Source organism: Haliotis rubra, unplaced genomic scaffold, assembly GCF_003918875.1.
Source record: "Haliotis rubra isolate DU_JTF1 unplaced genomic scaffold, ASM391887v1 Scf53, whole genome shotgun sequence".
In the NCBI taxonomy this organism is placed as follows: domain Eukaryota; kingdom Metazoa; phylum Mollusca; class Gastropoda; order Lepetellida; family Haliotidae; genus Haliotis; species Haliotis rubra.
Window position 1 is genome coordinate 2,223,866 of NW_025767224.1, and position 24,468 is coordinate 2,248,333.

The 24,468-nt window shown below is 44.0% G+C and overlaps 1 protein-coding gene across 1 annotated transcript; it reads left to right on the forward strand.

The window, feature by feature from the left end:
- Positions 1-703: 703 nt before the first annotated feature.
- Positions 704-24,468, forward strand: LOC124252919 (protein SSUH2 homolog). The gene is given in 13 exon segments (XM_046686593.1): positions 704-1,017; positions 11,505-11,722; positions 12,302-12,368; positions 13,190-13,319; positions 13,821-13,881; positions 14,170-14,204; positions 14,206-14,298; positions 18,050-18,112; positions 19,578-19,681; positions 19,948-20,040; positions 20,365-20,467; positions 20,948-21,052; positions 22,365-24,468. Coding segments are annotated over 13 exon segments (1,233 nt in total). The 5' UTR covers positions 704-1,003; the 3' UTR covers positions 22,512-24,468.

The window sequence follows — 24,468 nt, forward strand, 5'->3', positions numbered from 1 at the left end:
CCGACACTATATGGTTTTTAACCCGACACTATAAGGTATTTAACCCGACACTCTATGGTATTTAACCCGACACTATATGGTATTTAACCCGACACTATATGGTATTCAACCCGACACTATAAGCTATGGTATGTATTTAACCCGACACTATAAGGTATTTAACCCGACACTATATGGTATTTAAACTGACGTTATAAGGTATTTAACCCGACACTATATGGTATTCAACCCGAAGCTATGAGGTATTTAACCCGACGCTATAAGGTATTTAACCCGACACTATCAGGTATTTAACCCGACACTATATGGTATTCAACCCGACACTATCAGGTATTTAACCCGACACTATATGGTATTTAACCCGACACTATCAGGTATTTAACCCGACACTATCAGGTATTTAACCCGACACTATATGGTATTCAACCCGACACTATCAGGTATTTAACCCGACACTATAAGGTATTTAACCCGACACTATATGGTATTTAATCCGACGCTATATGGTATTCAACCCGAAGCTATGAAGTATTTAACCCGATGCTACATGCAGACAATTTCTTATGCTTATTTCTTCATCACAATCTGCCATGTTTACACCCTCCATGACAGATTGTACATGCGACCTACATATGTTTCCTTAAGTGTCTCCTTTACCCTGTTGTCAGTTTGAAGGCTACATCATATATAAATATAAACAGCGAGGAGCCTCGTTTCCGCGGCATGTTAGAAGGAAGTAATATCTCTGCGGACGTGAAATTCACCTAATTCACCTCGTCACATGGGCACTCGACACACGCCCCCTACTCAAGACTGTACATGTCAGGGCTCCTCGCAGCATCTCTGAATGGACATTAACACCGTGGATTTCACAACTTCCAGCAACGTCGGTATCACTGATCAAAGTCTCCAACATCGCACTTAGCGAGCCGTGTGCAAAACCCACCCCTTTTACATACAGCCCTTGCGTGTATGAGCAGTTGACACTGGGAAACCTACCAACATGGACACTAGTCAGTGAGTATTTAGTCGTGCAACAATGAACAGTCTATGAGACATGTGGTTACAAATAGTGTGGTAGACCCTGTCGCTCGCCTTGTCATGTTGTCACATCATCACGTCCTTCATGACACCTCTTGTCTCTTTCAAAACATGATCCGTGGAGGTATCGTATAAATTGAAATCCCAGTAATTTAAAACGTTAATAGAGAGAGGTAATGGAATATCAGTTGCCTAGCCTGTCGCAAAACATGATGTTTGATAACATGCAGGATAAACAGTTATGTTGGACGAAAGAGACCTCAGTATAACATGCTGATGTAGGATTATATATCACGACGGTATAACATGCTGATGTAGGATTATATACACCACAGTATAACATGCTGATGTAGGATTATATACACCACGGTATAACATGCTGATGTAGGATTATATACACCACTGTATTACATGCTGATGTAGGCTTATATCTACCACAGTATAACATGCTGATGTAGGATTATATCTACTACCGTATAACATGCACTGATATAGGATTATATCTACTACCGTATAACATGCTGATGTAGGATTATATCTACTACCGTATAACATGCTGATATAGGATTATATCTACTACCGTATAACATGCTGATGTAGGATTATATACACCACTGTATTACATGCTGATGTAGGATTATATCTACCACAGTATAACATGCTGATGTAGGATTATATCTACCACCGTATAACATGCTGATATAGGATTATATCTACTACCGTATAACATGCTGATGTAGGATTATATCTACTACCGTATAACATGCTGATGTAGGATTATATCTACTACCGTATAACATGCTGATGTAGGATTATATCTTTAACAGTATAACATGCTGATGTAGGATTATATCTACTACCGTATAACATGCTGATGTAGGATTATATCTTCCACAGTGTAACATGCTGATGTAGGATTATATATACCACAATATAGGCGGACGTGGGATTATATCTTCCACAGTGTAACATGCTGATGTAGGATTATATGTACCACGATATAGGTGGAGGGAGGATTATATCTTCCACGGTGTAACATGCTGATGTAATATTATATATAATAGAGCATAACAAGCTGACGTAATATTGTATATGATACAGTATAACATGCTGACGTAAATAAAAGATATTATACGAGTGTCCATGCCATACTATGTTTACGACACGAGTGGATAATGTTGGTATTTCCCGAGCGAGAGCGAGGGATATACCGATATTTAGGCACGAGTGTCGTAAACATAGTATGATATGGGCACGAATATAATATTCTGTTTATTACCGAAGTCGTCAAATTGAGGAAAACAATCCCAAATCTACTGCTTTCAAACATAGGCTGGCTACCGGCGTCGCCGCATGTAGAACGCAACGTCATAGAAGAAACGTGACGTCATAGCATTGTTCATGACGTCGCGTCACCATGGCAAAGTAATATTTTGCCCTAGGGCATCGTATGAAAAATATGAACCCCGATATGTTCGCCCTCGTCGGTAATAATATTATATATAATACAGCATAACATGCTGAAGTAATATTGTATATAATACAGTATAACATGCTGACGTGGGGAAATGTACACCACAGTATAACATGCTGATTCAGGCTTATCTAGAACACTTCATATTATGCTGATACATAGTTCTGTGGAAAGTGATATCATATGATGAAATATATTGATGTATTGATCCTAGTATACCCAGATACCGGCATGACTTGTTGGTATATAGACATATAAGGGAGTATACCAACTGATGGTCCCTACCGTCGTATAGCCTGTGTGTAACATGAGAGCATTTCTTGATACTGATGCTGGCTGGATATTTTATTGGACCGAAGAAAAGCAGTGGCATATGGACGACAATAAGGGAACAACTATTTGATATCATGTGATATTAAAAATATGAAGCCTCCATACTTCTTCCCCCGGACCTGACGAGCTATCTCCTTCACTACCCCCAGGGGCGGATACAGGATATTCGTTGGGGTGGGTGGGGGTGGGGGTTTTGTGCCCAAATCCTCGGAACCCTGTGGGGGTGCGCACGCACCCACGCAAACCCACCCCCACCCCCCCCCCCTTTTCTGGATCCGCGCATGACCCCATATAATCTTTCTCTGGCTATACGACTTTACGACAGGGAGGCTACACACCCCACTGCAACCTAGGTGTATACAGTTACATGGCATGGGATGACATGCGCAGTGGGGACAGTGAGGATGAACCTGTTACTGTATCTGGACACCTGTGACGTGCAACATCCTGCGAACACTCCCATCTGGACGTAGCAACATTGTTACCCCGACATTCAACACCGAGATATGTCGCTACCGGACTTATCGATGGCCACAGGGCATCGGTCGGTTTCAGTCACAAAGGCTTATAACCATGTCTTTGTTCGCACATATATCGCACATGGGCACAGGGTCCATCGAAATTGGACCACCGACAGTGTTCCACCTTCTGTAATTATCGTTATATATTTCATCCGAAACATATCTGAATCATACAATGCACAGGCACTAAAATACAATCTCTCAACAATATGTAAAATACAAGACAATACATTATATTGTTGATATAAAAGTTTAAAGAAGTCAGTGAAATGAAAATACATCTATGGCACGCAGGTCGATGTGCCGAGTTACGTCCCTTGGGTGTGATAAAACGAATGACTGTGGTTTGAATCCCGTGACTCCCCGATTATGTTTTTAGCTCTGGCAACACAAAATCGTGCTCGTGGTTTTGATCAGTAGGCAATGTCTGAGACCTGCATCCGTATACCTGATAACACGCCTTGATATTTTCGGGGAAGAAATGGAGAAAACGGCGTTAAACCAGCCCATGCAGCACTTTCTGAGTTTGTCGGCTTGGGCAGTAACATGCACAAAACCGGAGCTTGACACAATAAAAAATACTTCCTGCACATCATCAAAATCACTTCAGCTACCCATGGCGGTTGGTATAGGTGCACAGTGTTTGCTACTGATAATACGCTTTTCGTTTCCTTGATTGTTACAGAAGAATACGAACGAAAACAACACTTTTGCTACATTGTAAAGGATATTCTAAAAGTCACCTTCCGTGATTAAAAACACAAAAAACGTTCTCGTATTTCCGCCCATAACGGAAACACCCGATAGTTAATAAGCAGAGGGGTATCACGTGACATGACGTCATATGTGCCTGTTGCTGATGGCTTCCTCTTCAATTTTACCTCACTACTTAACAGTGTCCATAGATTCTGAAGCAGTAAAATATGTTAATGATGTCATTTCTCAAATGGATGCTAGACCGTATCAATACGATCCGATTTTACATCTTGCAAGACAATCTTCCAGTGAAGAAGAAGAAGAAGAATCAAGCGAAACGGAGGCACCGCTTGAGGTCAAAATAAATTTAAAAATAGACCATATCATTTAAAAAGGAATACTATTTGTCAGCAAAATGTGATACAGTTCCAACCAGCAAACCCACCCCTATAAATATATAACCATGGTGCCGTTGTACAAAGCGATCTGGGTGCCGTTCCACTAACCGATCTTATCTCAGATCAATCTTAGCAAGTTACGCCAATTTTACAATCGTCTTAGCTAAAAGTTACACCCGTTCCACAAACCGATTTTAGGCCGATTGTAGCCGGTCCCGATCTTACGATCCGATCCAAGCTTAGATCGAGACTCTTTCGTGCGAGAGATAGAGGAATGCGAGGCACGAGTTATCTCCCTTTGCATAGTCTAGCAAATGATGGAAGTAGTTTACGAACCAACTGAATGAGTGAGTGAGTTTAGATTTACGCCGCACTCAGCAATAGTCCAGCTATATGGCGGCGGTCTGTAAATAATCTAACTAAGATGCATAGCGTTCACTAACATGAGCGTTCATGTTAGTGAACGCTATGTATCTTAGCTATAAATAATCGAGTCTAGACCAGACAATCCAGTGATCAACAGCATGAGCATCGATCTGCGCAGTTGGGAACCGATTACATGTGTCAACCAAGTCAGCGAGCCTGACCACCCGATCCCGTTACTGGCCTCTTACGACAAGCATGGGTTATTGAAGTTCAATATTCTAACCCGGGCCTTCATTGGTGTTTTTCCAACCATGTGTAAACGTGGAGAAAAAAGTTAGAGCAAAATATTAGGGTAGTGAGCACCTTGGTTTTAGGTGCAAGTGCGTGTGAACGCTGGGTATCAGGCATAATATAATAATAATAAATGCATATTTATAGTGCGCCTATTCCACATCCTGGGGCATGCTCAAAGCGCCATGTACAGATAATTTACACGAGAGTATTTACAGCCGAGATTATAAGTAATAAACTGAGAACAGGTTTTAAGTCTGGACTTTAAAAATGTCAATTGTGTCAGAGCTTTTAATATGTGCCTGAATAACACACGGCCTGCCTTTAGAATCCCCCACCAAATATGCGCAGTGAAATAAAACATATTTGTATCTTTTTGCTCCAAACATTGTTCACTTCACGGCTGTCCCTATTCTTAACCATGACGTTGCAATATTGTTGTACAAACGTGTTACACCGACTCGCTCGGTTGTGTTCCCATGACGACAGTGGTCAGACTGGCCTGACATTTGTAAGGCTTCAGTGCAGTGTTTGTTTACATCACAGAAATATACAAATTCATTTCATGGTGGATTTTAGGGGGACGCTCACGGTGAAATGCTCGCTCTTATTTTTCACATAGAATAGGAAAGCCACCGTTTTGGTTTCTCTACGATTGATTTTAGCTATCCTAAGTTGGTCATGAGCAACTTAGACTTTGAATCTTAACTTTACGATTGACTTAGGTAAGATTGGTTAGTGGAACGGTATGCCGATCGTAACGTAACGCTAAGATTGGAATTTTGTGGGTTTACGATTGGCGTAGGGCTAAGATCGGTTAGCGGAACGGCACCCTGAGCGCTAAGGTGACCGTAACTCCCATAACTCAACATAGACTTAAGGTAGTCTTAGCACTAAGGTTGTTTGTACAACGGCACCCAGTCCCTAAGAATGTTTTTTAAAAATGTGATTGCAGTTCCTTTTGTGTCAAATGGGTGACTGTGGGGTGTCTGGGATTTAAAAACGAAATAATTATGCTTCAGATTGGGGAAAATAGAAATTATGTGCTACAAAAATTAGACTGGAATTAATTTGTTGAAAAAATTAGGATCCTAGTTCTCATTGATAACGTATCAAGTCTCCTTACAAGATCCCATCCTGGTCGAGCAGAGATAATATTCGCGAGGCAGATAAGTTATTCCCCGAAAACTGGTGAATTATAAAATACTAGTCAGGACAATGTATGTTTCCCCAGTGTTTGGTTATGGAAATAGTTATGGTACTCGGCCATAGCCTTAGAATGGCATCTTGTCAGCCAATTATAATACAATATAGAACATAAAGAAGTTAATGAGAATACAGAACAACTTTCACGGCACACACTACTGACAAATAGCGAGTCTGATGCCAACGTGCGTAACTGGACAAAATGTAAAACAATGAAAGCAACAAGTACTTCATGATTTGCCATCGTATTCGGCAATGTTTCGGGTAGACTGCAGCATTTTGGCCTCCAAACCGAAATGAACGATATAGCGAAACATTTTCATGCTCATGTGAAATGCTTGTCGTAAGAGGCGACTAACGGGATCGGGTGGTCAGGCTCGCTGACTTGGTTGACACATGTCACCGGTCCCCAGTTGCGCAGATCGATGGTCATGCTGTTGATCACTGGATTTTCTGGTCCAGACTCGATTATTTACAGACCGCCGCCATATAGCTGGAATATTGCTGAATGCGGCGTAAAACTAAACTCACTCATTTATTGTAATTCTTATTACAATTTCTCGCGTGCTTTGGACTTGTGGCAGCGACTGATTAAAACATTTTAGTTTAATAAATATTTTATATGACGAGGCGGTACGTTTTAAGTTCGTGTCGGCGGTGTTGGACTGAAAAAAAAAGTTGTTTTGGGCAAACACAGACATGATAAGATAACAGTAACTTCTTTTCTATCATATATGTTCATAGTAATGAAAAGCTACTAAAACACGCATGTACCATGCATAAACTAGCATCTGAAGAACACATTCGGAAACAATTAAACTGTAAGTAAATATTTGCTTGTTAATTTCTTAATGTTTCTACAGCTACGTTCTTTAACCTTCGCCTGGTGACATCGAGGGTTGGAATTCGGTTGGCGACACGCGTTTTACCATACATTGTGCTATTATCATGGGGTACGATGGGGAGAAATCAGGACGCTCCATTATAGCAAAGTGGTGTTTTACTGACAATTTAGTAAATTAGTACAAGGTGAACGTGTTGTCAGATAAGTCCTCAGTGACACTGGATCTTGAAGGACTGATTCTAATCTTCAAACCTTCCTCGTAACAGGAGATGAATGTATGCTCGACACAGAGTGTTGGCAGACAACATCAATCACGACAATGGACTCACGTCATGGTAATACAACGCCGGAGGGAAAATACACCTTGCATTTGACAATGCATGTATTAACGCTATCCCCACGGCACACCAGGAAATATACTTCTCTTCAAAAGTTTAGACTCACTTCAAGCACTCACTATGTGTTATGTATACTGATGGTTAAATCTGAGGCAACACCTGATTGAACATGATGTAAATGAAACCATTCAAATGAATACATTGAATGAATAACAGTGTTCCGTGGCCTGCATGTTCGTCTCTCCAGTTCAGAAAACAATATGCACGCGCATTACATGTTTTGCTCGTGCATGCAGGTAAAATGCATGCATGTACTCTTTTCACAATACTTGTTTCGAGAGTAGTACTGTGCGAGTTGATGATTCAGTAATATATGGCTCGCAACATGTTATCTGAGGCCACAAAATGGCAAATTGTATAATGAGAGAAGGTGGCATGTCCTTGCGGCAGATTACAAGACGCGTTAACGTCTGTCACAGCGTCATCAGCAAGTTGCTGAAAAAAAAAACACACCACAGGACAGGTGAAGTCAAGGTTGCCGCTGGTCGAGGTCGACTCAACAAGACCAAGGATGATAGACGGCTGCTACGAATGGCATGTCAGGAACCATTCTGGTCTTCAAATCAACTCCGTCAATGGTGGCAGCGAACGGCGGGAGTGAATGTGTCACGGGAGCTGCTGGTCTACGAGCTCGTCGTCCATTGAAAAGGTCCAGACTGACCGGTCATCACATGCGCCTTCGTCTGGCTTGAGCCCAGGCACGTCACATTTGGAATTTGCGCGCGTGGCGTCGTATCATTTGGTCTGATGCGTCCAGGTACAACCTGTATGTTGCTGACAGCCGTTCGCGTGTCCGACGTCTTCCCAACACTGCACCCAATCCTCAAAACCTTCTGGAAACGGTAGCTGGTGGCGGCGGATCGGTCATGGTATGGGCAGCTTTCTCCCATGATCAGAAGGTGGACATCAGAGTCATAAAGGGCACGCTGAATGCAGAGAAGTATGGCCGTGACATCATCGAGAACACTCTGCTGCCTTTTCCGCATGCCAATCCACATGTTGCGCACATCTAGCTTGATGACAATGCACGCTCTCGTCCTGCTAGGATCATTACCGACCTTAAGAGGCAGCATAACATTGAATCCCTCGATTGGCCAAGTGTAAGTCCAGGCCCCGATTTCTCTCGAAACAAACTTAAGTCTTAGTTTCGACTTAAGTTAGAGTTTTTACTCAAATTTGAGAAAATGCATTTCCCAAAATGACCAAAAATGATATTAAACTCAAACATAGTAGACGATTTGAGTTTGGTGGATAGATTACTTAAGTTGTTTGGGCTTTTTTATTTAAAACATGCAGTTGAGTTAAAAATTCAGCTGTTTCAAATTGTCCAACTAGTTTGAAATTTGAGTAAAAACTTAAGTTTGTTTCGAGAAATCGGGGCCAGATCTTAATCCGATCGAACACGTTTGGGACGCGATTGGTAGGCATATTTCAGCCAGGAACCAGCCCTTGGCCAACATTCGAGAACTCAGGCAGGCCGTGCTAGACGAATGGAACAATCTGTTCATGCCATTTTTCGTAAATTCGTGCTATCAATGAGGAAACGCTGTCAGGAGGTGATTCAGGCTCATGGCGGATACACGTACTACTGATGACCCAGTTATTGTTTCAAATGTCAATTTCAGTGGATTCCATTTCAAGTAGTTCTAATGTTCCACTAAACATTACAGAGTTGGCAAGATAAAGACATTTTTTTTATCAAAATGTGAATACCTTTTGTTATGTCCTTTTTTGGGTGGATTTACCACTATATTTCTCCAATGAAATAAATTATCTTGATTTCATAAACATACTGTGTTGTGTCGCTGCAGGTACTTTCCAGATAGTGTAGATTGTATTCACATACCATTTTTGAAGGTCACGTTGCATTTTGCGTACCAAACATGCATCTGAAAGCTTTCGTAGCTTCACATTTTAGGTGTTGCTTCAAATTTTACGATCAGTTTATATGTGTATGGTTACATCGAAGATTGATTTCTCCGCTAACTTTGGGGAACCAACTGCAAACTTTATGCAGAAGAATTGCCCGAGGATCATGCATCAAAATGCTGAAAAGCATGTGCAAAGATCGTGCATGTGTTTTGGTGTAAAGGTTTGTTAAGAAGTTGTCAATTTTCACTGATTTTTATCATTTACTGAGCTCATGACAATAATCTTTTCAACGTTACGAATTTGTTTTACTATACATCAGTTCATGTGTAAACAGTACCTTTAAACAGTATTGAATATTTTTCAAAATTTAGTTTAGAACAGTTACCTGAAGTAAGTGGCAATATTTACACTAAAGTACTGTCGGAAATAGAAAAAAACCTCTTTACTGAGGAGAGATTAGTGCAGAAATGAGCAATGTGGGTTTTTTCAAGTCAAAGTCGACTTATTTGGAACAGACCTTGGCATTATGCAAATTAGTGTGCAATGACATTGTATTACAAAGGACACTTTTTTTAAATGCCCATTTTGGAATTAGACTTAGCTTCATTAGAAACGATAGCTGACGTACAAACAAATATATTTGTCGCAGACGATGGTTAGGGTCGGGCTGGGATATAGAGATAATAGCTAAGATAAGATAATCCTTTAGGGGAATTAAACTGGAGAATTAACAATTTACAAATAATATCTAGTCCTGTCGATCTATATATTTGAGACATTTAATACGATGGCTGATTTAAGCCTTTCTGTGGGTATCATACTGTTTTACATATCTCAACATAAACTTTATGAAAAATAGACACGTTAGATGTTAATCAATATTTGAGACATATTCAACACACAAGAAAACGCATAGAATATCTTTGAGATGACCCCTTGTGCCTGTAGGCAGCACGTGCATTTCATGCTCGGTGTGTCGACGGCCCGTCATCATACCTGGCCGAGCGACCTAATTGTCATCTATAGTCTGATCTATTGTTTTAAGCAGCTATTCGTATTTTTTCTAAGTTTTGCCCGAATTTACGAGTAAACATGCTTTTCTTGATATCCTATTACGCATCCCACTGAACGCCCAGTTAGGCCGATGTGGGTTATTTCGACATATGCTATTTGCAATTGTGTAAATTTTAGGGATACAGAGTAACAGCCAAACAACAGGGCTTTTTTTCTATTTCCGACAGTACTTTAGTGAGTCTAAACTTTGGATGAGAAGTATATTAAGATATAACATTAAGGCCGGTACGTGTAACTAAGGCCAACAACCTTGGCACGCTTAATTGCTGTGGAATTCCTTGCTTTCATCATGAGTCCTCACATGCATCACCAGAGGATCATCCGATAAATAAATATGTGCAAAAGAGCCTCCACATAAATCAAACCCCGACCTCCAGAACTGATTAGCTTATATAAACGATGGAACGAGGAAGAGAGGGTGGTGAACTCTGTTATCAGACATGATCCTTCTGGTCAGGCGGTCAAGACTCTGGGATGTCTTGTTTTGTCCAATCAACTACTCCAAAGGAATATGAGAGGACTGGCACAGCAAAAGTATTGGTGGCTTTGACCTTGTTTCGAGCATTAAGTTCTGAGCTCCAGATTTTCTTTAAGTCAGCTTTATAATCGGCCCGAAGTTTGTCTTGAATCTGGGCATTCTGGAGCTTGTCTCGAACTTGCATTCCAAGATAGGTGAAGGCCTGATCTTCCACAAGATGCTCAATAACTCCTCCCCCTTGTAATCTGACCGATTCATCATTAATTACCTTGCCATGTTTCAAATGAAGAATATTACGTTTGTCAAGTCCAAATATCATGGGGATCTGTGCTGAGGAGGTCCGGGATGGTAACCCTCCTCTTTTTTGAGCAGAAAACTCAAAGGATTTAAAGACAAACAAAAAAGCAAAGGACTAGTTATTATTATTATTATTATATGATCATCCCATGGATAGAAAAACAAAGCCTTTGGTAAACTCCATGCATGAAACATTACAATCTTCTTTCCTACAGATACCAAGTTGGCGCACCCCCAGCCGGTGCTGTTGGTGCGGTACCAGGTCAAGGACCACCGCCCCCAGCTCAGGCGTCGAACTACGGGGCGATGAATCCCAACGAGAAGGGCGAGCCTGGCACACTCCCTGGGGGACAGGCAGCTCCCACCCCCTCCGCCCCCTCCCTCAATGAGATGGACAACGTAGGGGGATACGAAGGGGTCGGCTTCTCTGGCAGTAAGTTTTGCATGACATTAGTTCCAAATACAATATTCATCTGACATTTGTTAGCTCAATCTTTTCAGGAGGAAAAGATAGTACTAATGGCGGAACTACTTTCAATCTTGATTAACACTATGGCTAAACTAATGTTTGACTTCTTTTTAAAGGAAGGGTATTAATAAAATATCATATTAAGGGTTTAGCATATTTGGGACCATACTTTCCCGACGAGGTACAGATTCTAGGACGCTAAGGAGTTAAGATGACTGAGCGCGTATGGTCGCTGACTTTGTGTGCTTGCGATTAGGTGAGTGAGGGTTCGAATCCCGGATTGGATTCAATCCCCTAAAAGTTCTAGAATCTGTACTTTACAGATAAAGTGTCATCCCTAATATAACACATGTTACATTTGACCATACTGTAAAACACATTGTGTATTCATAAGTTTAAGGGTTGACTTTGATCAGACTATCATCGTCACAGTGTGCTTTAACATCAAGTTGTGAACCATTAAATGGTTGGTGTCTGTGGTATGTATAGTGATAGTTTAGGGTGTTCACTCTACTGTGACAGAACCAACTTCTCTTATTCCAGGTTGCCTTCCTCCCCCGTCGTATGATGAGTCGGTTCAGCCCCCAGCAGAGAGACCGGAGATCAAGGGGTACGTAATCACCTCGTCAGTGCAGACCAGGGTCGGTGGGGTAGCCTTGTGGTTAAAGCGTTCGCTCATCACGCCGAAGACCCAGGTTCGATTCTCCACATGAGTACAATGTGTGAAGCCCATTTCTGGTGTCCCCGCCCTGATATTGCTGGAATATTGCTAAATGCGGTGTAAAACTAAACTCACTCACTCAGACCAGACCACCTGATAACTCATGGTCCGGTTGTGAGGGCTTATATATGTTTATCTAGGGATATAATAGAAAAGATTTCTTTGGTCCTTAAAAAAGTATACCCAGACCCCCACAAAATTGTTTGGTTCCTTATCATATTCCGAAGTGAACGCTACTTGCCAATAAGGTCCCGTGTGTTCAGTAGCAAATACCACAATGTTTGTGTATGGCTGCAAACGATATGCTTTGTACCCATACCTACTGTGCAGTCTATATCTGTATATTTCCATGTCGTGCTGTACAAGACTAATCTTGGTACAATAGCTGGTGCTCTTTCAGAATGGACGTGGTGAATGGGCGCCTTTCTTTCCGCAGATCACGGGGTGTCGGTGTACATTCAGTGGGAGAGAATGTGGTGGACGAGGACCTGTCGTTTGGTAGATTTCGCTGATGAAATAATTTTCCTTCAGGATGGAAATGGTGAATTAAGACCTGTCGTCGGTAGATCACAGAGGCCGGGGGTATATTCATTGATGATCTAATTCGCCTTCATATCGGATGCAGTGAAAGAAGACCTGTCGTTTGGTAGATCACGGGGGTGTGAAGGGGTGTCTTGGGTATATTCACTGATGACCTGACTCTCCTTCAGGGTGGACGTAGTGAACGAAGACCAGGCCCGCGAGGCACTGCTGATGTATGTGGCGGAGCACTGCTGTTACGGGAAGGGCGCTGCCGAGACGATGAAGTTCACCCAGCTGCAGCCCACCAACGCCTTCCATGTACGACCGTCTTTGTTTCTTGTCGGAGATTGTGTTAATGGTTAGATTGCACAGCAGCACTGTAGCAGTGGTCTGTAAATAATCGAGTCTTGACCACACAAACAGTGATCGATATGGTGTAAGAGACTGATGTCGTTGGTTTACTATGATATGCAGACCCCTAGACTGACCACCCGATCCAACAGGTGGCCTCTTCAGACGAACAGCTGATATTAACCTGAAATGCCCATGCGTTTTTGGTCATGTAAAATCAAGCTCGTTTGCTAACTCAACTTTGACGAAACTGGTGACATACGGACGATTGGGTGGCTAGAATGACGTGTGCCATTTTTATAGTGTCTTCACCCTCGTCTTTCCTGATTGAACGTGTTTCCTGACATAGATCGTCGCTCGTCTGTCACGTGCTTGTTCACGAATACATTTTGGCATTGCTATTGCACAAAATATCACACACCAACTCACTCACTCACTCACTGACTCACTCATTGTTTCCTCTTCCAGTACACCCTTGAGACATTCTGCGAGTCGCGGTCAACTTCTTGGGCCTTCGAGCCTTTTAGTGGTGAGTATTAGGTTATGTTCAGTTCAGAGTTCTCTGATGAGAGTACACAGCAGATTTCAGGCAGGAATTGGGCGATGGAGAGGCAAAGTTGGAAAATCATTCGCTCGTCGCGTTCCCCATATGGGTAACCGCCTGTATGTCCAGTTGCTGGAATAAAGACAGAAGCAGTGTCAGGACAGGTCATATGATTCCTTGTTGTTTCACTGTCTGCTATCTCACCTTCGTTCATCTGTGTCTTGTGTGAGGGTTGTAGTAATACCGATATCAAAGTCACGTTTCTTTGCACAGGTCAGATTCTAGACACCCCGGCAAATGGCCCCGCCCCCGGGGCCTTGGGACATCACCCCCAGCCCCGGCCCCACAATGTTCCAAGACGGCAAGATGGAACTTGAGGTACCACACACAGCATCTGTCAAGGTAGGTAACTGCTGGAGGATGGTACCCCCTGCATCATACGTCAGAGTAGTTCGCTGGGAGAGGATGGTACTCCACAAAGCATCCGTCATGGTAGGTAAGTGCTGGAGGATGGTACCCGACACATCATCTGTCAGGGTAGTCCCCTGGGAGAGGATAGTACCCCACACAGCATCTGTCAGGGTAGTCCCCTGGGAGAGGATAGTACCCCACACAGCATCTGTCAGGGTAGTCCCCTGGGAGAGGATGGTACCCCACACAGCATCTGTCAGGGTAGTCCCCTGGGAGAGGATAGTACCCCACACAGCATCTGTCAGGGTAGTCCCCTGGGAGAGGATAGTACCTCACACAGCATCTGTCAGGGTAGGTAACTGCTGAAGGGTGGTACCCTACACAGCATCAGTCAGGGTAGTTCACTAAGAGAGGATGGTACCCCACACAGCATCTGTCAGGGTAGTCCCCTGGGAGAGGATAGTACCCCACACAGCATCTGTCAGGGTAGGTAACTGCTGGAGGATGGTACCCTACACAGCATCTGTAAGGGTAGTTCACTAGGAGAGGATGGTACCCCACACAGCATCTGTCAGGGTAGTCCCCTGGGAGAGGATAGTACCCCACACAGCATCTGTCAGGGTAGTCCCCTGGGAGAGGATGGTACCCCACACAGCATCTCTCAGGATAGGTAACTGCTGGAGGATGGTACCCTACACAGCATCTGTCAGGGTAGTCCCCTGGGTGAGGATGGTACCCCACACAGCATCTGTCAGGATAGGTAACTGCTGGAGGATGGTACCCTAAACAGCATCTGTCAGGGTAGTCCCCTGGGAGAGGATGGTACCCCACACAGCATCTGTCAGGGTAGTCCCCTGGGAGAGGATGGTACCCTACACAGCATCTGTCAGGGTAGTCCCTGGGAGGATGATGGTACCTCACACAGCATCTGTCAGGGTAGTCCCTGGGAGAGGATGGTACCCCACACAGCATCTGTCAGGGTAGTCCCTGGGAGAGGATGGTACCCCACACAGCATCTGTCAGGGTAGTCCCTGGGAGAGGATAGTACCCCACACAGCATCTGTCAGGGTAGTCCCTGGGAGAGGATGGTACCCCACACAGCATCTGTCAGGGTAGTCCCCTGGGAGAGGATGGTACCCTACACAGCATCTGTCAGGGTAGTCCCCTGGGAGAGGATGGTACCTCACACAGCATCTGTCAGGGTAGTCCCCTGGGAGAGGATGGTACCCCACACAGCATCTGTCAGGGTAGTCCCCTGGGAGAGGATGGTACCCCACACAGCATCTGTCAGGGTAGTCCCCTGGGAGAGGATAGTACCCCACACAGCATCTGTCAGGGTAGTCCCCTGGGAGAGGATGGTACCCCACACAGCATCTGTCAGGGTAGTCCCCTGGGAGAGGATAGTACCCCACACAGCATCTGTCAGGGTAGTTCACTAGGAGAGGATGGTACCCCACACAGCATCTGTCAGGGTAGTCCCCTGGGAGAGGATGTACCCCACACAGCATCTGTCAGGGTAGTCCCCTGGGAGAGGATAGTACCCCACACAGCATCTGTCAGGGTAGGTAGCTGCTGGAGGATGGTACCCTACACAGCATCTGTCAGGGTAGTCCCCTGGGAGAGGATAGTACCCTACACAGCATATGTCAGGGTAGTCCCCTGGGAGAGGATGGTACCCCACACAGCATCTGTCAGGATAGTCCCCTGGGAGAGGATGGTACCCTACACAGCATCTGTCAGGGTAGTCCCCTGGGAGAGGATGGTACCCAACACAGCATCTGTCAGGGTAGTCCCCTGGGAGAGGATGGCACCCTACACAGCATCTGTCAGGGTAGTCCCCTGGGAGAGGATTGTACCCCACACAGCATCTGTCAGGGTAGTAGTCCCTGGGAGAGGATGGTACCCCACACAGCATCTGTCAGGGTAGTCCCCTGGGAGAGGATGGTACCCCACACAGCATCTGTCAGGGTAGTCCCTGGGAGAGGATGGTACCCCACACAGCATCTGTCAGGGTAGTCCCCTGGGAGAGGATGGTACCCCACACAGCATCTGTCAGGGTAGTCCCCTGGGAGAGGATGGTACCCCACACACAGCATCTGTCAGGGTAGTCCCCTGGGAGAGGATGGTACCCTACCCACACAGCAGTCCACTGGGAGAGGATGGCACCCTACACAATATTGGCCCCACACAGCATCTGTCAGGGTAGTCCCCTGGGAGAGGATAGTACCCCACACAGCATCTGTCAGGGTAGTCCCCTGGGAGAGGATAGTACCCTACACAGCATCTGTCAGGGTAGTCCCCTGGGAGAGGATAGTACCCTACACAGCATCTGTCAGGGTAGTCCCCTGGGAGAGGATAGTACCCTACACAGCATCTGTCAGGGTAGTCCCCTGGGAGAGGATAGTACCTCACAAAACATCAGTCAGGGTAGTTCACTGGGTGAGGATGGTACCCCACACAGCATCTGTCAGGATAGGTAACTGCTGGAGGATGGTACCCTACACAGCATATGTCAGGGTAGTTCACTAGGAGAGGATGGTACCTCACAAAGCATCAAGGTAGTTCCCTGGGAGAGGATGGTACCCCACAAAGCATCAAGGTAGTTCACTGGGAGAGGATTGTACCCCACAAAGCATCTGTCAAGGTAGGTAACTGGGGGAGGATGGTACCCCACACAGCATCTGTCAGGGTAGTTCACTGCGGGAGGATGGCACCCCACAAAGCATCTGTCAAGGTAGGTAACTGGGGAGGAGGTTTGCAGGCTTGTGACAACTTGTTCTGTCCTGTTGCAGGCTTGTGACAACTTGTTCTGTGCTCTTGCCGGCTTGTCACAACTTGTTCTGTGTTGTTGCAGGCTTGTCACAACTTGTTCTGTGTTGTTGCAGGCTTGTTACAACTTGTTCTGTGTTGTTGCCGGCTTGTCACAACTTGTTCTGTGTTGTTGCAGGCTTGTCACAACTTGTTCTGTGATGTTGCAGGCTTGTCACAACTTGTTCTGTGTTGTTGCAGGCTTGTCACAACTTGTTCTGTGTTGTTGCAGGCTTGTCACAACTTGTTCTGTGGTGTTGCAGGCTTGTCACAACTTGTTCTGTGTTGTTGCAGGCTTGTCACAACTTGTTCTGTGTTGTTGCCGGCTTGTCACAACTTGTTCTGTGTTGTTGCCGGCTTGTCACAACTTGTTCTGTGTTGTTGCAGGCTTGTCACAACTTGTTCTGTGCTCTTGCCGGCTTGTCACAACTTGTTCTGTGCTCTTGCCGGCTTGTCACAACTTGTTCTGTGCTCTTGCCGGCTTGTCACAACTTGTTCTGTCTTTTTGCAGGCTTGTCACAACTTGTTCTGTCTTTTTGCAGGCTTGTCACAACTTGTTCTGTGTTGTTGCAGGCTTGTCACAACTTGTTCTGTGTTGTTGCAGGCTTGTCACAACTTGTTCTGTGTTGTTGCAGGCTTGTCACAACTTGTTCTGTCTTGTTGCCGGCTTGTCACAACTTGTTCTGTGATGTTGCCGGCTTGTCACAACTTGTTCTGTGTTGTTGCAGGCTTGTCTGTGATGTTGCAGGCTTGTCACAACTTGTTCTGTGTTGTTGCCGGCTTGTCACAACTTGTTCTGTGCTGTTGCAGGCTTGTCACAACTTGTTCTGTGTTGTTGCAGGCTTGTCACAACTTGTTCTGTGTTGTTGCCGGCTTGTCACAACTTGTTCTGTCCTGTTGCAGGCTTGTCACAACTTGTTCTGTCTTGTTGCAGGCTTGTCACAACTGCTGTGCCTCCGGATGGATCCAGTGTAACAAGTGCTTCGGTTTAGGGAGGGTAGGTTGTTAGTCTCTCATTCACACCCCGTAATACATCCACCATATTCCATGTAAGTGTAGTCTAGATTTATTGAATGAATGAAGATTTATAATTTCTTTTCTGTCAAATATTAATAGGTAATATATTAAAACAATATATATAGTCTAAACTTTGTTAGATAGGGTACTTTGCCAGACAAAATGCTATCCCTTTGCCCCAGTCATCTACAGCTTGTCCCGTCCGGCTGGATGTGCCCAGTGTTAATGGGTGACAAGGAACCTTCAAGCACAGATAAGTCCGGACTGGAGTTTATACATACCGCCGTGATCTATCTGTGATAGAGCTGATTGCATCACACACACCGCTCATTAATGTCTGTCCAACTCGACTACCCAAACAGAGAAAAATGTAGTAAATTTCCGCGTAGTTGTTTTCTTCTTGAACTGAAATACATTTTCCCATGTTTTATGTCGTTGTTGAACTGCTGTAAATGTCAGTGATTGTCATTATTTATACGTAGGAAATGGCTCTGTGGTCAATGTCGTTATCAAACTGTAGTAAATGGCTCCATGGTTGATATCGTTATTTAAGTGTGTAGTAAGTTTCTCCGTTGTCAATGTCGTTATCTGTCTCTAGTAAGTGTCTCCGTTCTCGATGTCATTATTAAACTGTTGTAAATGGTTCCGTGGTTGATGTCGCTATTAAACTGTAGTAAATGGCTCTATTGTCGATGTCAATATTTTTCTGTAGTAAATGTCTCCATGGTCGATGTCATTATTAAACTGTAGTACATGTCTCAGTGGTCGAAGTCATTATAAAACTGTAGTAAATGTCTTTGTGGTCGATGTCGTTATGAAACTGTAGAAGATGTCTCAGTGGTCGATGTTATAAACTGTAGTACATGTCTCAGTGGTCGATGTCGTTATTTAACTGTAGTAAATGTCCGTGGTTGATGTCGTTACAAAAACTGTAGTAACTGTCTCCGTGGTCGATATGCCATTATACATCTGTAGGAAATGTCTCTGTTGTCGATGTCATTATAAAACTGTATTTAATGTCTCTGTGGTCGATGCCGTTATGAAACTGTAGTAAATGTCTCCGTGTCGATGTCGTTATTTAACTGTAGGGAATGTCTCCGTGGTCGATGTTGTTATAAAACTGTAGAAATGTCTTCGTGGTCGATGTCGTTATAAAACTGTAGTAAATTGGTCCGTGGTCGTTAAAAAACTGTAGGGAATGTCTCCGTGGTCGATGTCGTTATAAAACTGCAGTAAATGTCTCCATAGTCGATGTTGTTATGAAACTGTAGTAAATGTCTTCGTGGTCGATGTCGTTATAAAACTAGTAAATGGGTCCGTGGTCGTTAAAAAACTGTAGGGAATGTCTCCGTGGTCGATGTCGTTATAAAATTGTAGTAAATGTCTCTGTAGTCGATGTCGTTATGAAACTGTAGTAAATGTCTTCGTGGTCGATGTCGTTACAGGAACAATGCACGTTTTGTAATGGTCGTGGGTGTTCGAGGCAGTACATCGACGGCGACTGGGTTGACCGCAGCTGCACCAGCTGCAACGGAAGAGGGATGAGGACGTGAGTGATGAGTGGCGTGGGACCCTTTTGATGTTTTTCTCTATTTTTTGTGTTTTTCTTTCTTAGAGTGTGTGGAATGATCACATAAGGTGTTATAAGATTGATAAACGTACAGTACAGGAGTTATTACCACTCCGAAGAGGATTGTGCAAAAGGAACCGACATTTGAACCAATTTGTGTTACAGAAAAAACAACTCCTTTCTAAATTAACCTAAATTTGAACCGATTATTTGCGCAATGAATATGTAAATCCCTTGTCCTTCAGATGTCACCGTTGCCATGGTTGCGGACGCGTCACGTGCCCGTTGTGTGACGGCAAAACCCGACTGAAGTGCTACATCAAGCTGACTATATTATGGTAGGCACCGATTATCAATACCTATGGTTGTCGGAGAGATTTCCAAGTGAAATCCCGTATGACATTATGTATTTGTCGGACGTGTCGCGATGTATCGATCTACTGCAATAGTGGTAAAAGTGGCCTTGTATCATAGTCACTCACTCAGTCACGAATATGTAAGGTGGAAGGCTGTTTCGATGTCACCATTATGGCAAAGCTGTATTTCTTCATATTTTGTCCAGGGCTTGTCATTCATACTACCTACTCACTAACTAGCCCACTCATTCAGTCACTGACCCAACCAACCAATCTTCCACCAACTCACCTTCTGACCACTTGTAGGGTGAACCACGTCAATGACCACATCGTGGAGAGGACGGAGCTTCCTGACCACCTGATCCGTGAGGTGACAGGTCACCAGGCCTTCCAGGAGACAGCCCCCAGGGTAAGCAGTTGTACTCACATGGGTGACTAACAATTTGTGATAGATGTGTGGGTGGGGTGAGCGTTGGGGGTAGTTAGTTTCTGAAATAACTGTTTTGTTTCAAAAGCTATCCTGTACTATATTGTTTGTTTTATTAAATACAGCTGTTTTGCTGGACCATTTGGAATCCTTCGGAAAAGTAGTTCACCTTCTCATTTAAAAATAGAAATTGAAAAATTACCCAGTTCGCTAGACGATGAAATGTTACATCTTCTACAAGGTCTGTGTGATACCATATCGCATTCAATATATTCGATGACCAATAGTTTTCAGTTTGTTGAACTCACCAGACCAACATAGTTTATATAGATAGTTAAACGTGTTAATACATACACACAAAACTTTACGTATTAAGTGCCACAGCTAAAATGAGATGCACGAACAAGCATTAACTGAAAAACGATAACATGTATATTCTTTCAATTTTTTATACATTTCAAGGTGTTTCCAGTGAATCACTTTCCGGATCAGGAAATCAACAACGCTTCCAAGACTATCGTGGGGTCTCACGCAGGGGCCTTCCCAACAGAGCGTATGCTGATGCAGGTACAGTCAAACCAGTAGCCGAGAATTATAGGAATTTGGGGAAAACGGGCGCATCCTTGGGAGCAAATGCTGTCTTTAACACAGGAATTAACAGGAATCCAGAAGTAGTGAGTGATTGAGTTTAGTTTGATGCCGCTTTTAGCAATATTCCAGCAATATCACGGCGGGGCACACCAGGAATGCGCTTCACACATTGTACCCATGCAGGGAATCGAACCCTGGTCTTTGGCGTGACGAGCGAACGCTTTAACCACTAGGCTACCCCACCGCCCCGAATCCAAAAGTAAACAAAGTGCACAATCCAACAGCAAACCAATAACCTATGCTTGCCGTGCAACATACCGTCCCTATTTAACCAAACATTGATGTTTTAAAGGAGTTCTTGTATACTGTGATACAATGGGTTAGCCTACTGGGTCAAGTGTTCACTTTCTGTGGTTGAAGTCTGATTTGTGTGATAGTGGTGTGGATGGTACAGTACTAACAAGCAACGTAAAATCAATCTTACCCAGTCGGCCATCTGATTGAATACCGGGTAGACCAGGTTATTATCTATGCATTGTCTCATTAAGTGAGTGAGTTGGGTTTGATGCCGCTTTGAACAATATTTTTGCAGTCCTCAGCCCGGGTCGGCTTAATGTGTGACGAAAAACAAAAGTAGCCCAGTAGAGGTTTACAAATTTGGTGAAACGAAACAGCACGGTGTTGGTGGCAGACCTGGGATCGTAATCAGTGAATGTAATACATCCTAATATGGCTAAGGGAGGTTCCTATTCTCTGTATTTGTGCAGCAATGTTAGATGCTCAAACAACTCGTTTGCTCTGGTCACTGACATCCACACCCATGAAGATCCGGGTTCGAATTTATTTTCAGTATTACATGCTTGTCGTACGAGGCGACTAACAGGTTCGGATGGTCAGTCTCGCTGACTTGGTTGACACATGTCATCGTATCCCAATTGCATAGATCGATGCTCATGCTGTTGATCACTGGATTGTCTGGTCCAGACTCGATTATTTACAGACTGCGGGAATATTGCGGCATAAAACTAAACTCACTCACTGACATCCACTGTATGTTCTATGGTTCCCACAAAAGTTCCGTTAACAGAACGCCTTGCGGTGCGTTCCTCGGCATCCCAGATTAAACCCAGTCAGGATCACTGGTTTCTCAGCTCCAAGCCATGCTCGTGTTCTTCAGCTGGTTCGTTTCTGACTTTGTTTCCATACCTTAAAGTCATGTCAATGGAACTGAATGCGTCTGAGTCAGTATAAACTTTCCAGATGTTTTCACCGATGGTTGTGTTTGCAGCGCCACCAAGTACGGATTGTGCCCGTCACCCAGGCCTTCTTCCACTGGAAGGAGTCGGATGCGGACTTCTTCATCTATGGCTTTGAGAACAAGGTTTACGCCCCTAAATACCCACAGACCTGCTGTTGGGGCTGCAACATCCTCTAGAGATACAGATCAAACTATCAACCCCTGGAGAAGTCCGGGACCAACAAGCTCCAGAGATACACCAGACCAACATTCCCCAGAGACACATCAGACTATCATCCTCGTGACACACCAGACCAACATCCTCGAGACACATCAGACCAACATCCTCCAGAGACAACAGACCAACATCCTCTAGAGCAACTCCAGACCATCATCCTCTAGGGCCCCTCCAGACCAACATCCTCCAGAGATACACCAGACCATCATCCTCTGGAGCCACACCAGACCAACATCCTTAAGAGACCTGCCAGATCAACACGCCCCTGAGGTTCAGCAAACCAACATCCTGGAGATACTCACACCCCAGAGATTCGCCAGTCCAAAATCCCTTAGAGACACGCCATACCAATATCATCCAGCTTAACACATACACATCTGCGCTTGAAGAAACATCTGGAAAACCACATTTTTAACAAACACTTTGAAGCCATCTACCGTTCTATACTGTGAGCATCATGAACTAATTCCTACATCTATAGAAGACATCTTGGAATGTTCGAGTCACCTTGTCTGTTAAACAGTTCGTGTCATCAGTATGAAGTATGTGTTAGCGACGACGACAAAAACATTCTATCCCTTGGGCCCGTTCCACAAAGCGATCTTAGCGTTACACCTCTCGCCTATCAGTGTATAAGTATGAGTTACTGAGCAATATGTAAGACTGTACGTTAGACGATGAGACAAAAGAGTCGACAATACGTTTTCAATAGGATCAAAATGCTTCGGTGTCGTGAGACAATTCGCTAATGTTGCTTTGGTTTCTTTGTCACAATGCTAACTCCCTGTTATGTAGTGTTACAAGTTGTAGGCGAGCCTCTCGCCAATGAGGTTCCAAGCAATGAAAATTAACCCGACCAAATGGCGCTAAGATAATCCTAATAAATCAAACGTTAACAGTGTGCGGAATAGCCACTGGACAAATCCAGTCGGGCCACAGTCACTGGTCCGACTGGCTGGTGGATTATCATGGGGTCATTTTGTAAATATATCACTCTCCCCGACGTTATAATACACTTTTAAATCATGCAAGATCATGGCCTGATGAAAAATGTCAGCAGCTTAATGACGAAACCCGTCATGTCGACAATATCTTATTCTCATCCATTTTTGTAATACTTTTCTTAGTTTCTACATTCAGATTTCGGGCTCGTGAATTATTTTGTGGGCTAGTAACTTTAAGGCATAACTAGCCAGACCGGCTAGCAAAATTAGGACTGACTGACTGACTGAGTTTGGTTTTACGCCGCTTTTAGCAATATTCCAGCAACATCACGGCGGGGGACACCAGAAATGGGCTTCACACATTTTACCCATGTAGGGATTCGAACCCGGGTCTTCGGCGTGACGAGCCAACGCTTTAACCACTAGGCTACCCCACCGCCCCCAGCAAAATTGGGAAACTATTTCACACACTGAGCGTTAAGACTGTAGTAACGGGGCCCAGGTTCTTTTGCGTCTAAGCAGCATTTAATGAGAAAGCTTTACCTGATCCTTTGTGATAGCTATATGTCTAGCATAGGCTTTTATTTGTACAGTACACTCTTGTATAACTCGCGAACTGACCTTTAAGGGGGCTTCTAATCCTTTCATTTATCCAGTTATTACCGACATTTCCAACCAAAGTTGAATCTAACTGTCGGTGACAATGTGCCATTAATTAGTCAGCCGTTCCGCAAAATGTGCTTCTTGTAAGGAAATTGTCTAACGTCAAATTCTGTCTACATTAACTCATTGCATCAATGTTGCTGCGTGTATATACTATACCGCCATTTGGCCAAAAAATACACAATGTATGCAAGAACGTACTTATGTCGGTGCATAATCGTAAGAAATATCCCCTACCATTTTAATGGCATATATAACGAGATATTTTTATATGTATATCAATGTGATCAATAAAACGCTTGTCTTTCCA